General features: G+C 39.9%; 1 protein-coding gene across 3 annotated transcripts in view; it reads right to left on the bottom strand.

Moving 5' to 3' along the window:
- The window catches only part of ARHGEF3 (Rho guanine nucleotide exchange factor 3), a 192617-nt gene that overhangs the window by 45031 nt on the left and 133459 nt on the right, over positions 1-14127 (bottom strand). For all 3 annotated transcript variants that reach the window (XM_077821264.1, XM_077821263.1, XM_077821265.1), the window contains one exon: positions 10063-10170. In XM_077821264.1, the coding sequence (XP_077677390.1) occupies positions 10063-10170 (108 nt within the window). The remainder of the gene's footprint in view (positions 1-10062; positions 10171-14127) is intronic.

Raw genomic sequence — 14127 nt, 5'->3', positions numbered from 1 at the left:
GGACGAGGTGTGGAGCATGCTTTCAGAACTCTTAAAAGAGCAACACTCCAATGCGGAAACTACAGAACCCGAACCACCATAAAAGAAAATCAACCTTCTGCTGGTGGCAACTGACTCAGATAATGAAAATGAACACATGTCGGTGAGCACTGCTTTGGATCGTTATCACGCAGAACCCGTCATCAGGATCCATGTCCCCTGGAATGGTGGTTGAAGCATGAAGAGACATATGAATCTTTAGCGCATCTGGCATGTAAATATCTTGCAATGCCAGCTACAAAGTGTCATGCAAATGCCTGTTCTCACTTTCTGTTGACACTGTAAACAAGAAGCAGGCAGCATTATCTCCTGCAAATGTAAACAAACTTGTTTGTCTTCGTGATTGGCTGAAGAAGTGGGACTGAGTGGACTTGGAGGATCTGAAATTTTACATTGTTTTGTTTTTGAGTGCAGGCTTTTGTTTTTGTTTTTTTACATAATTCTACATTTGTAAATTCAACTTTCATGATAAAGAGATTGCACTACGGTACTTGTATTAGGTGAATTGAAAATACTATTTATTTTGTTTTTTTACAGTACAAATACTTTTAATCAAAAATAAAGCACTGTACACTTCGTATTCTGTGTTGTAATTGAAATCAGTATATTTGAAAATGTAAAAGACATCCAAAAACATTTAAATAGTATTCTCTTGTTTAACAGTGCAATTAATCGTGGTTAATTTTTTTAATCATTTGACAGCTTTAATTCAAATGAAATTAATGGTTGTGGCTTCCATTTGATAGAATTAATACCCCTCCTACCCAAAGGCATTTTCATACACAAAGAAGCCCTTCAGTTGGCACGCACAATATTTTTTTCAGTTATATCTTTAGAGATAGGAAGCCCCTATGAAGTCACACACAGAAGTGTGTGAAATGGATGTACACCTGAAAAGAAGGAAATGTGTTAATAGTTGGGATGATAGGGGGAGCAATGTAATCATCAACAAAGTTTAGCTTAAGGTTCATATCCTTTAAGTATTTGTGATGGGTCATTCTTTCCAAACCTTTAGCACTGCCTTACTTCTTAGCATTTAAATGTGACATGTTAAACCCAACCTGTGTTAGCCTGTTGTCATATCAAGCAATGTTATCTTTCAAATTTTATATAATTTACCATATACTATTTTTGGAACAACGAAGTCTAGATGATGTGTGACCACTATCTCTAGATCAGTGGAATAGCGGACCCTAAACCTCATAGCAACCACCGAAGAATCTACCTGAAGTCACACTTGAAAGTTAAAATGTTCCATTTGCCTGTTTTTTTTTTTTTTAAACGTTTTGACAAAATGCAAAACAAGTGTCATTTTTTCAACAAGAGTCCAAACTAAAAATTGATATCTTGAGTCCTTAACATTGCTTATTTTCAACAGACCCCTTATTAATATCACTACGACAATGACAATTCTATGGATTTTCTTTTTCATATCCTACCTCTAGAGTGCCTGAAATACTCCAAATTGTTTAAAGACTATCTTTTTCTTGTAGTTTTAAGCACTATTTTATATAGCATAATCACCTTTCTTTTGCCTTGAGTAAGAGCAGTTTTAACAGTAAATGTTACTCTTGTTTCTCGGTTGAAGGAAGCACATTCAATGGTTAGCTGAATTTCAATAGCTGAATTTCCCCTCAGCAAGACCTCAGTAAAGTACATAACAGTCAATGCCTGAATTAGCAGGGGAAGCAAAAAGTGGATGGGAACCTGGGAGGCTGTGACCATGAGATGGTCGAGTTCAGGATCCTGATATCTGATTTGTATGCACAGTAAGATGCACAGGAAGAAAGGAGAGCAGCAGAATATGGATCCTGGACTTCAGAAAAGCAGACTGACTCCCTCAGGGAGCTGATGGGCAGGATCCCCTAGGAGAATAACATGAGGGGGAAAGGAGTCCAGGAGAGCTGGCACTATTTTAAAGAATCCTTATTGAGGTTGCAGGAACAAACCATCCCGATGTCCAGAAAGAATAATAAATATGGCAGGTGACCAGCTTGGCTTAACAGTGAAATCCTTGCTGATCTTAAAACACAAAAAAGAAGCTTACAAGAAATGGAAGCTTGGACAAATGACCAGGGAGGAGTATAAAAATATTGCTCAGGCATGCAGGAGTGAAATCAGGAAGGCCAAATCACAATTGGAGTTGCAACTAGCAAGGGATGTTAAGAGTAACAAGAAGGGATTCTACAGGTATGTTAGCAACAAGAAAGAAGTCAAGGAAAGCGTGGGCCCGTTACTGAAGGGGGGGGCAACCTAGTGAGAGAAGATGTGCAAAAAACTAATGTACTCAATGCTTTTTTTGCCTTAGTCTTCACGAACAAGGTCAGCTCCCAGACTACTGCACTGAGCAGCACAGTATGGGGAGGAGGTGACCGGCCCTCTAGAAAAGTGAAGAAAGAAGTGATTCAGGACTATTTAGAAAAGCTGGACGAGCACAAGTCCATGGTGCCGGGTGCACTGCATCCGAGGGTGCTAAAGGAGTTGGTGGATGAGATTACAGAGCCATTGGCCATTATCTTTGAAAACTCATGGCAATCGGGGGAGATCCTGGAAGACTAGAAAGAGGCTAATGTAGTGCCTATCTTTAAAAAAGGGAAGAAGGAGGATCCAGGGAACTACAGGCCAGTCAGCCTCACCTCAATCCCTGGAAAAATCATGGAAAAGGTCCTCAAGGAATCAATTCTGAAGCACTTGGAGGAGAGGAAAGTGATCAGGAACAGTCAGCATGGATTCACCAAGAGCAAGTCATGCCTGACTAACCTAATTTCCTTCTCTGATGAGATAACTGGCTCTGTGGATGAGGGGAAAGCAGTGGACATGTTATTCCTTGACTTTAGCAAAGCTTTTGATATGGTCTCTCACAGTATTCTTGCCAGCAAGTTAAAGTAGCATGGGCTGGATGAGTGGACTATAAGGTGGATAGAAAGTTGGCTCGATCGTCAGGCCCAATGGATTGTGATCAATGGCTCCATGTCTAGTTGGCAGCTGCTATCAAGCGGAGTGCCCCAAAGGTCGGTCCTGGGGCCGGTTTTGTTCAATATCTTCATTAATGATCTGGAGGATGGTGTGGATTGCACCCTCAGCAAGTTTTCAGAGGACACTGAACTGGGAGGAGTGGTAGATATGCTGGAAGGTAGGGATAGGATACAGAGGAACACAGACAAATTAGAGGATTGGGCCAAAAGAAATCTGACCAGGTTCAACAAGTGCAGAGTCCTGCACTTAGGATGGAAGAATCCCATGCACCGCTACAGACTAGGGCCCGAATGGCTAGGCAGCAGTTCTGCAGAAAAGGACCTAGGGGTTACAGTGGACAAGAAGGTGGATATGAGTCAACAGTGTGGCCTTGTTGCCAAGAAGGCCAATGGCATTTTGGGTGGAATAAGTAGGGGCATTGCCAGCAGATCGAGGGACATGATCATTCTCCTCTGGGTCCAGTTTGGGGCCCCACACTACAAGAAGGATGTGGAAAAATTGGAAAGAGTCCAGCGGAGGGCAACAAAAATGATTAGGGGACTGGAGCACATGACTTATGAGGAGAGGATGAGGGAACTGGGATTATTTAGTCTGCAGAAGAAAAGAATGAGGGGGATTTGATAGCTGCTTTCAACCACCTGAAAGGGGGTTCCAAAGAGGATGGATCTAGACTGTTCTCAGTGGTAGCAGATGACAGAACAAGGAGTAATGGTCTCAAGTTGCGGTAGGGGAGGTTTAGGTTGGATATTAGGAAAAACTATTTCACTAGGAGGGCGGTGAAGCACTGGAATGGGTTACCTAGGGAGGTGGTGGAATCTCCTTCCTTGGAGGTTATTAAGGTCAGGCTTGACAAAGCCCCAGCTGGGATGATTTAGTTGGGAACTGGTCCTGCTTTGAGCAAGGGATTGGACTGGATGACCTCCTGAGATCCCTTCCAACCCTGATATTCTATGAGTCAATGATTGATAAAGTAACAAGTTGCAGTGGAAGCGAGACAGAGTTAACCTCTGTCCTCAGTGCTAGTTAAAGTTATGTTTGAGTACTATTTGATCTCTTTCCCAGTTTGTAAAGTGAAGGACAGAGCTGTGAATGGGATTAAAAGAAGGTGAAATAAATAAGTCTCTGTAGTCATTGTAGTTAGTCTAGATTGAAGGGATAAAGATTTGTGTCAAATGGATAAATAGATACCAGTAGATGGATAAATGTATCAGCTCAGTACTGAGTACTCTGCTGGTGTACAAAAATGGTACCTAGTATGGTCAAAATGAAACCAATGCTGTATTTTTATCATCATCCAGTCTACTCTGCTGTAGGAAGCAGAAACACACAGATATGAGTAGTCAGGAAAAAGAATTAAACTAATTACTACATGCTTCCTTTGTGGAAAATGCTGATAAACCATTTGCAAAATAATAATAATATTGAGAAATAAACAATCAAATCTCTCTATTAAAAATAGCAAAAATTTCTGGAGTAGCTAAGAATACATCTAAAAAGAAGCACTATCCTGTCCTCAGACTTAGAGCATGTTCTCCCTGAATATGCATGTGGAAAATCCATTAATATAAATGGAAATTTCACATTTGGAGCTGGGGAAGTCATACCCTATGGATTTTCTCTCCTTTTACATATTTCTTCCTTTCAAAAAGGATTGTATATGAAACTTTTGTTAAACATTTACATAGGAAATTCAACATTTTTCTAAACTTTTATAGCAACAGTTGCAGTGGTCTGTGTTTTCAGAGTTCTTTGTTGGTGGTTGTTTTCATCGCGTTATTAAGGCAAAGAATCCATTGTTAACTTGTACAAAAAAAATCCTTCTGGACTGAGGTACACTAGCAATCTAACTACAATATATGATGCTACTGCCATGTGGAAAACCTCAACATCTTGAATACACCCTAATGGTGTACTTAAACACTCAGACTAGAAATTTAAAAAAAAATACAGTGAAGAGAATATCGCTCTAGAGTGGAGTGGCAGTCACTTCACTTCACATATGGGCATCAGAGGATTTGGGTGTTGTTTTTAATTGACAACCCTAGAGATTAATAATATCCCATATGGTTGAACAGAACATGAATAGCAATGGCAGTGCAAGTTTCCTGACATCAATTCGCCGATGTGCCTCTAAACAGTTTCCTAAGGGACTGTGAGAAAGTAGTCTTCTTGCTCATTCTGTTGTTGGCCTCACCTGAAACTACTAATAAAGAGGCTTTTAGGACCAACTGTGAAAGTGATTTTGCATGGATGCCACCTATCACTAGGAAATGGATTTAGTAATCCCAGCTCTTTTTGCAAGAGATATTGCTCAGCCAAATAAGTAATATATATTCCAGATACAATGACCTGAGATGGACTTAGATCTATTGCTGGAGAATAAAAAGCTCCATGCCCCTTTACAGATCCTTCAAACCATGTAGTTCCTTAGGTAAGGTGGTTTGAATAACTGCATCCCTCAATCTTCTTATATTTTAATCTACTGCCGAGTTATTTTTTTAAAACCAATGTAAAATAAAGATTTTTTCACCCCAGTGGTAAGACCATAACACAAAAACCTGTACAGCTTTGTCAAGATCTGTCGTCAAATACATGCACACAACTCAAACTAAAATCAATTGAAGCTGCATATATATTCATGAAAACAAAATTTATCTTTTGAAGTCTGTATTATATAGCACAAGTTTGTCTCAAATGCAGCCCCCATGGAACTGATCGTATGAGTACTTAAATGAGCACAACAGCTGTTAAAGACTCTGAAAAGGGAAGTGCCAGGCTCAGAAATAAAATCTTGCCAAAACCTAATTCACTTTCCATGCTCTTGATAACTGGAACTAATGTAGCCCTTCTTTCAGAATCAGACCAAATTTTTCTTAGAAGCAGCCTGTGGAAGAGATTTATATGTCCAACAAGGGACTACAGGCATCTCTGCTCTAGTCACACTACAGTACACCTACTGGATCAAACACACTGAGGAGATTTCAAACATCTTGCCTTTCCCCCCATGTCCATAAAGGTTGCTTCTGTATGCAGAGGTATGCACTTTCAACAACATATTTAAGGAATACCAGAGGTACATTGCTAACCAAATGCTGGCATGTCTGCTTCCTACATAAAACTATTGCTGCAGAAAAATATATTTTTCATGGCTTTTTACTCTGTTTAAGTATTTGTCAGAAGAGCCTCCAATGTAGAAATATAATAATTTGGGAAGGAAAAATAAAACTCATAGCTGCAGTAGAGTCATGATTAAGTTACCTTTTTGAACAGATATTATTTCTTACTAAAACAGAGATATTTTATTCATTCTCACTCTTCAGAGAGCTTAACCTTGTTCTATAAAGCTCACTGTAGATTTTAAGTGTACTTTCTCAAACACCTATTATTTTAGTGGGGGGAATAGCATAATCCTGCAAAGTACTGACTGCCCACTATGAGGTGCTCAATTGCCTCAGCTCCTCCTGAAGTCACCGAGATTTAAGGTACTCGGCCTCTTGCATGAGACATACAATATTTTGTAGGATCCAGTCCTACATGAGTCTCCAAGGATCTCATATTCTATATTGTGCACATGTAAGTTTGAGAGACCTACAAACAAAGCAGAATATCTTCAGAATAAAATGTAAATTTGAATTGCATTATTTGATTGCAAAAACAAAAGGAGTACTTGTGGCACCTTAGAGACTAACCAATTTATTTGAGCATAAGCTTTCGTGAGCTACAGATCACTTCATCGGATGCATTCAGTGGAAAATACAGTGGGGAGATTTATATACACAGAGAACATGAAACAATGGGTGTTACCAGACACATTGTAAGGATAGTGATCACTTAAGATGAGCTAATACCAGCAGGAGAGCGTGGGGTTGGGGGGGGACCTTTTGTAGTGATAATCAAGGTGGGCCATTTCCAGCAGTTGACAAGAACATCTGAGGAACAGTGGGGGGTGGGGGTGAGAAATAAACATGGGGAAATAGTTTTACTTTGTGTAATAACCCATCCACTCCCAGTCTCTATTCAAGCCTAAGTTAATTGTATCCAGTTTGCAAATTAATTCCAATTCAGCAGTCTCTCGTTGGAGTCTGTTTTTGAAGTTTTTTTGTTGAAGAATTGTCACTTTTAGGCCTCTAATCGACTGACCAGAGAGATTGAAGTGTGTTCGGACTGGTTTTTGAATGTTATAATTCTTGACGTCTGATTTGTGTCCATTTATTCTTTTACGTAGAGACTGTCCAGTTTGACCAATGTACATGGCAGAGGGGCATTGCTGGCACATGATGGCATATATCACATTGTTGGATGTGCAGGTGAACGAGCCTCTGATAGCGTGGCTGATGTGATTAGGCCCTATGATGGTGTCCCCTGAATAGGTATGTGGACACAGTTGGCAACGGGCTTTGTTGCAAGGATAGGTTCCTGGGTTAGTGGTTCTGTTGTGTGGTGTGTGGTTGCTGGTGAGTATTTGCTTCAGGTTGGGGGGCTGTCTGTATGCAAGGACTGGCCTGTCTCCCAAGATCTGTGAGAATAATGGGTCGTCCTTCAGGATAGGTTGTAGATCCTTGATGATGCGTTGGAGAGGTTTTAGTTGGGGGCTGAAAGTGATGGCTAGTGGCGTTCTGTTTTCTTTGTTGGGCCTGTCCTGTCGTAGGTGACTTCTGGGTACTCTTCTGGCTCTGTCAGTCTGTTTCTTCACTTCCGCAGGTGGGTATTGTAGTTGTAAGAATGCTTGATAGAGATCTTGTAGGTGTTTGTCTCTGTCTGAGGGGTTGGAGCAAATGCGGTTGTATCGTAGAGGTTGGCTGTAGACAATGGATTGTGTGGTGTGATCTGGGTGAAAGCTGGAGGCATGTAGGTAGGCAACCTACTGACCGCTATTCCTATTCCTGGTCACTCGATTAGAGACCTAAAAGTGACAATTCTTCAACAAAAAAACTTCAAAAACAGACTCCAACGAGAGACTGCTGAATTGGAATTAATTTGCAAACTGGATACAATTAACTTAGGCTTGAATAGAGACTGGGAGTGGATGGGTCATTACACAAAGTAAAACTATTTCCCCATGTTTATTTCTCACCCCCACCCCCCACTGTTCCTCAGATGTTCTTGTCAACTGCTGGAAATGGCCCACCTTGATTATCACAACAAAAGGTTCCCCCCACCGCCCCCTGCTCTCCTGCTGGTATTAGCTCATCTTAAGCGATCACTCTCTTTACAGTGTGTCTGGTAACACCCATTGTTTCATGTTCTCTGTGTATATAAATCTCCCCACTATATTTTCCACTGAATGAATCCAATGAAGTGAGCTGTAGCTCACGAAAGCTTATGCTCAAATACATTGGTTAGTCTCTAAGGTGCCACAAGAACTCCTTTTCTTTTTGCGAATACAGACTAACACAGCTGCTACTCTGAAACCTGTCATTAATTTGATTGCTTTTTAATTATTTAAAATCATAGTCAGCTTTGACATATGCTTTGAATGTTGGCTCAAGGCTCCATTTTCCATCTGATCGTCAGACTTTTTGTCCACTGGAGGTCAAAGTTCACTCTTAATAGTGAGGATTCAGCAGTATTACATGCAGGGGGACTTTAAAAAAAAAACAAAAGAACACCCCACCCAGTACACACACACACACAGAGCAAATAAATTAATGGAAAATTTATCTTTCATTAAAATTCCAAACTCAAAATTTTCCTACCAACTCTAACAGATATTCCATAGGTTTAGTTGGGGTTTTGTTTGTTTTTGCATTTAAGCTAAAAAGACTAATATTCTATGGCAAAGCTTATCTTTTTTTCCCCAGTCATTTCAATATGATGAAGAGCTACAAGGGTGGAGAGTTGTCTTGAGAGGGAGGGATTTGAGTTTTTTAGTTTCCTGGCTCATCGGTCATGGATTATCTTAAACTGTACTGCTCCACTTTAAAATGCCATTTTAAAAGTATGTCAAAGGTGCCTGAGCATATGGCACCCTTTTAAATATATCCATAAAACTCACACCTTCAAAAGTCAAAAGATATATGTGGACACAAGAACAAATGGATATAAACTGGCCACCAGGAAGTTTAGACTTGAAATTAGATGAAGGTTTCTAACCACCAGAGGAGTGAAGTTTTGGAATAGCCTTCCAAGGGAAGCAGTGGGGGCAAAAGATCTATCTGGCTTTAAGATTAAACTCGATAAGTTTATGGAGGAGATGGTATGATGGGATAACATGGTTTTGGTACTTAAATATTCATGGTAAATAGGCCCAATGGTGATAGGGTGTGATCTGAGTTACCCAGGAAAGAATTTTCTGTAGTATCTGGCTGGTGAATCTTGCCCATATGCTCAGGGTTTAGCTGATCGCCATATTTGGGGTCGGGAAGGAATTTTCCTCCAGGGCAGATTGGAAGAGGCCCTGGAGGTTTTTCGCCTTCCTCTGTAGCATGGGGCACAGGTCACTTGCTGGAGGATTCTCTGCTCCTTGAAGTCTTTAAACCATGATTTGAGAACTTCAAAAGCTCAGACATAGGTGAGAGGTTTTTCGCAGGAGTGGTGGGTGAAATTCTGTGGCCTGCGTTGTGCAGGAGGTCAGACTAGATGATCATAATGGTCCCTTCTGACCTAAATATGTATGAATCTCTATATTAAACATACCTTCTCAGGCAACTGGGCTATGCACATATTTTTATACTGGTTTCCTTATCTCTGTCATATCAAGAATGGATATATAGTTTCAGTTTGTTTCTTAAAGATTTCACAAGAAACATAAGCATTCTATGACAGAAAGATTATTATGGTGGTGAATGACAGTTGTAACAGCACCAGAGCACTTTCACTTGCCACTTCTGAGGTTAACACTCTCCATTACAACTTCACCTTTTTATGTTGGGAGAAATAAGTTTTTCATTTTTTCCTTAAAGATATGGGAGATACTCAGATATGCATACATATACAAAATAAATTTTGAAAAGCACAACCCCTAAAAGCATGTGATAGCATACCTGTGCTTCTCTTATTGAAATGCAGATCTGAACATTAAACACAGAAATATATCATCACCTTTACCTGAAGGGTTTGACTGAACCGCTTTAATGGGGTTGCCCGTACAGGAGGAATGAGGCTTGCTAGTGATGTAACTCTAGAAAGAGGCTTGACCCGTTTGTTACTAGGCTCCTGTAGTTTAAAGAGAAAAAAAAAAAGGGGGGGGGGGGGAGGGACATAAAAGTCATCAGAAAAACATTTATGCTAGTTTTGTTAATTTTCTAATGTGAGCAATATAGACAAATAATTCCAGTGTATAATGCTGGCAATGACAGATTACCCTTGCTTGGTGCATACAGATCTGTGCAATGGCTGAAATATCACATAGTAAGCAGAAGTAGTGGCATAAGTGGGAAAGACAAAAAAGGCACAAAAAAAGCTCTCTCAATATATAGCATCCTTCTAAAATGGTTTGTTTGCGGGGAGTGTCCCTCAAACTGAAAAGTGCTCTGCAGTTAATGCATATTATGATGACCTTGTCATTGAAGGGAACATGTACAAATACAAAAAATTCCAACCCCATTGTTTTTGCTCTGTCATTGTAAGTATGTAGTTCTGCATTTGATTAACATTTTATTCGAAAAAGTACAAATTAAATAAAAAACAGCATCATGTGTTCATACTTACATGCAAATATACAGAGATGTGTACACACAGTATATATTTAAATGAAATAAAAAAACTAAAAAAATCTACTGTAAAAACGAATACTTTTCTTCACTCACATACTTTTTAACCTCTAGAATGCCTGCTTTTTGTGAAGTATAATATTCCATTTGTTTTGCATACAAAAATGAAAATATAAACAAGTGCAATACAAGGAAAGATTACAAATATGTAAAAACAGAAGTTACCCTTGGCTTGCTAACCTCCATCTGACACTTAATGGATCTTGAACAGCACGTGCAAAAGGCTACTTTTGACAGAGAAAGAGCCAAACCTTCTAAGTGAAGTTAAAAAACCCATCCGACATCATATTTTAAGTACATCCTATAGCAGTTCATCTTTCTTTTTCAGTCATGTTTATAAAGTTTGTGTAGGCATCCTCTACCTCCAGTTTTCTACACAAATCCTTAGGAAAATGTACCATGTCATAGTATTCTTTTGCAGAGAGGTACGAATCTTTTTAGAGATGGGGATTTCCCATCCTTCCTGGTATTTAGAAAAATCCCAAATTTTCATTACTGGTCAGCAATATTCTGTTTCATTAGCACAGCGACCAGGAAGAAAGATGAGAACCAGCAAATAATTTATTTCTCAGCAGGCAGAGCTGCAACTCCACAAACATCTTGTGAAAAGCAGGACCAGAACGTTAACCTTCCCCACCCCCCCAAAAATAATCAATTTCCCCACACATGGAATGTGGTGCTACAATCATTTCAGCATAAAAAAAAAAAGCCTGCATTCTTATCTTCATCATGAAGGTGCCATTCAGATTCTTTCCTTTCCAGCAACCATCTCTTTGACACAGCTTTTTTGAAGGAGCATTTTTTTTACGTCACTGCAGCACGACTGGCATACTGAATACACTATGGAGTCTTTCAGCTTCGCCTATAATTCTCGTCTGACTGGCACCTCTGTCATCAGCCGTTTTGGTTATTTTTTAAATTCATGACAATCCACTAGCTTCCCATCGTAAAGACTGCTTGTCATTAATCATAATGCACTGCAGTGAGAGGACACTGAAGTCCCAAGGCAAAGCGAGTGCTACTGTATACCTAGCAACAGAAATTACTTGGGCACGTATCATCTCTAATGCTACTAGAATCTGGCATTTAGAACTATGCAGACTGAGGAATCAGGACAGCTAAAAAGGCAAATATATCTTCCCAGAAAATAGGCAAAGGGGACTCTTGAGAGAGTATTCTCCTCTGCCCTATTGCTGTACCATTTTCCACAAGGTTTGCCATCTTTGCTGCTCTGTATGTAGTCTTTGATCAAACTGGAATTATGTTTCTGATATAATGGCCCAAAGTCAGCTCTGGTGTAAAGAGATGTAATTTGGCCCTACATTATATCACAGTGTAACCTGCTTGAAAGTTAGAAAAATCAAATTCCAATTAAACATCTGTTAGAACTGTCTATTAATCTTTGTGCATATTATCACATACACTTAGATTTTGAGATTGAAAGTGTAACAAATAATGAATACTAACATTTTAGCAATGATATTGTGACACCCATTGAGAATCCCTAAGGAGGGTAACTTTTGTTACAAAGCAAGTAAATTCATATTTCACTGTGTCTCTTAAGTGTCTTGTTCAGGACTACTGCGAGTGAAACTTGAATTACCTCCTTGAGCAATGTCTGAGACTAGTTGATAAAGAGGAAAAAAAGAGTCTTGGGTCACAGAAACCCCCCTGGGACTACCACCTGATGTACTGAGACTACCTCTAAGCCTGTTTTCCCTGGCAGCTTGGGATTTCAGTGCCCTGCCTGGTTGTGCCAGACACACTAGCCTGCTACAAACACAGACCCAGCTCTGAACCACATCCCCCAAAAGCTGCTGGTTTAACTGAAAACAGCTTAAGAAGTACTCCTGTCTTCAACACCCAGATACCCAGTTCCCAGTAGGATCCAAACACCAAATAAATCTGTTTTACTCTGTGTAAAGCTTATGCAGGGCAAACTCAAATTGTTCACCCTCTATAACACTGAGAGAGAGATATGCACAGCTGTTTCCTCCCCCAGGTATTAATACTTGCTCTGGATTAATTAACAAGTGATTTTATTAAATATAAAAAGTAGGATTTAAGTGGTTCCAAGTAATGACAGAACAAAGTAAATTACCAAACAAAATAAAACAAAAAAACTCAACTCTAAGCCCAATACAGTAGGAAACTAAATGCAGGTAAATCTCACCCTCAGAGATGTCCCAGTAAGCTTATTTGACAGACTAGACGCTTTCTTAGTCTGGGTCCAGCAACCCCTGTAGTTACTATCCTTTGTCCCAGTTTCTTTCAGGCATCTCTTTGGGGTGGAGAGACTATCTTCCGAGCCCGATGAAGACAAAATGGAGGGGTTTCCAGGGACTTATATAGTTTTTTCTCTTGTGGGTGGAAACCCCTCTCCAAGATGGAGTTTTGCAGTCACCTGGGCAAGTCACACGTCCATGCATGACTCAGTTCTTTACAGGCCGACGCCATTGTTTACATGTTAATTTGAACATTCTCAGGAAAGCTCAGATGTGGATTGGCGTCTTCCAAAGTTCATTGTTAGTTAAATACTCCCAATTACTTGAATAACTCCTTCACGCTATGTTGACCAAATCTGCCTTATGTGCTTTCTACAGCAGACACCTTAAATACAAGCATAGAGCCAATGCTCATAATTTCAGATATAAAAATGTTACATGCACACAAATAGGATGAATATATTCAGTAGATCATAACCTTTGCAAAGATATGTTACATGGCATATCTACCATAAAACATATCCCAGTTATGTCATGTTTACGCTCATAAGCATATTTCTATAAAGCATTATGAGGTGCAACGTCACACCCACTTGGAACTTTTCATATACTCAGTGTTTGTCTGCATCTGCAGTTTATTAATGGCTACAGAAAGCCTGCAGGTGAAGGGCTCAATCCTGTACCTAATTTTCCCAACTGTTTGGGGTTCATAACCTCAAACAGCCATGTAAATTGATGCACAGCAGCAACTAACCCTAGAGATTATCATCCTGTGAGATAGAAGGGAAACCACCATACCTTTTGGAAGACAAGGGAAAAGGAAGAAGAGAAAAGGTGTAAATGAATTCCCTGAAGGCCTGCTCCATCCCTGAACAGCCCTAACCCTATCCGAACACTTCTTTTTGCCACATGGGGTTGCTGGAGTTATTTTACGGTTCCAGCAAGAGGAGAGGGAAGAACTAGAAACAGGTTCCTTAACCCTTTAAAAATAAACCATTTCACTATTCTGCAGGGGATTGTGAGGTTTGCTATGTGGCAATCTTTATTCTTATACCCAAACTGCTCAGGGAGACAAAATATTTTAATTTGTCTCTGTACTGCAGAGCCTACCTACCTGTAGAAGTAGACATTAAGGAGAAGAAATGAACCTAGCTGCCTCCACTAGGGGCTGCTGC

The sequence above is a fragment of the Eretmochelys imbricata genome, chromosome 7 (assembly GCF_965152235.1).
Source record: "Eretmochelys imbricata isolate rEreImb1 chromosome 7, rEreImb1.hap1, whole genome shotgun sequence".
NCBI lineage: Eukaryota > Metazoa > Chordata > Testudines > Cheloniidae > Eretmochelys > Eretmochelys imbricata.
Note: the sequence above shows the minus strand (reverse complement) of the source record. Positions and strands in the feature narration are given on the sequence as shown.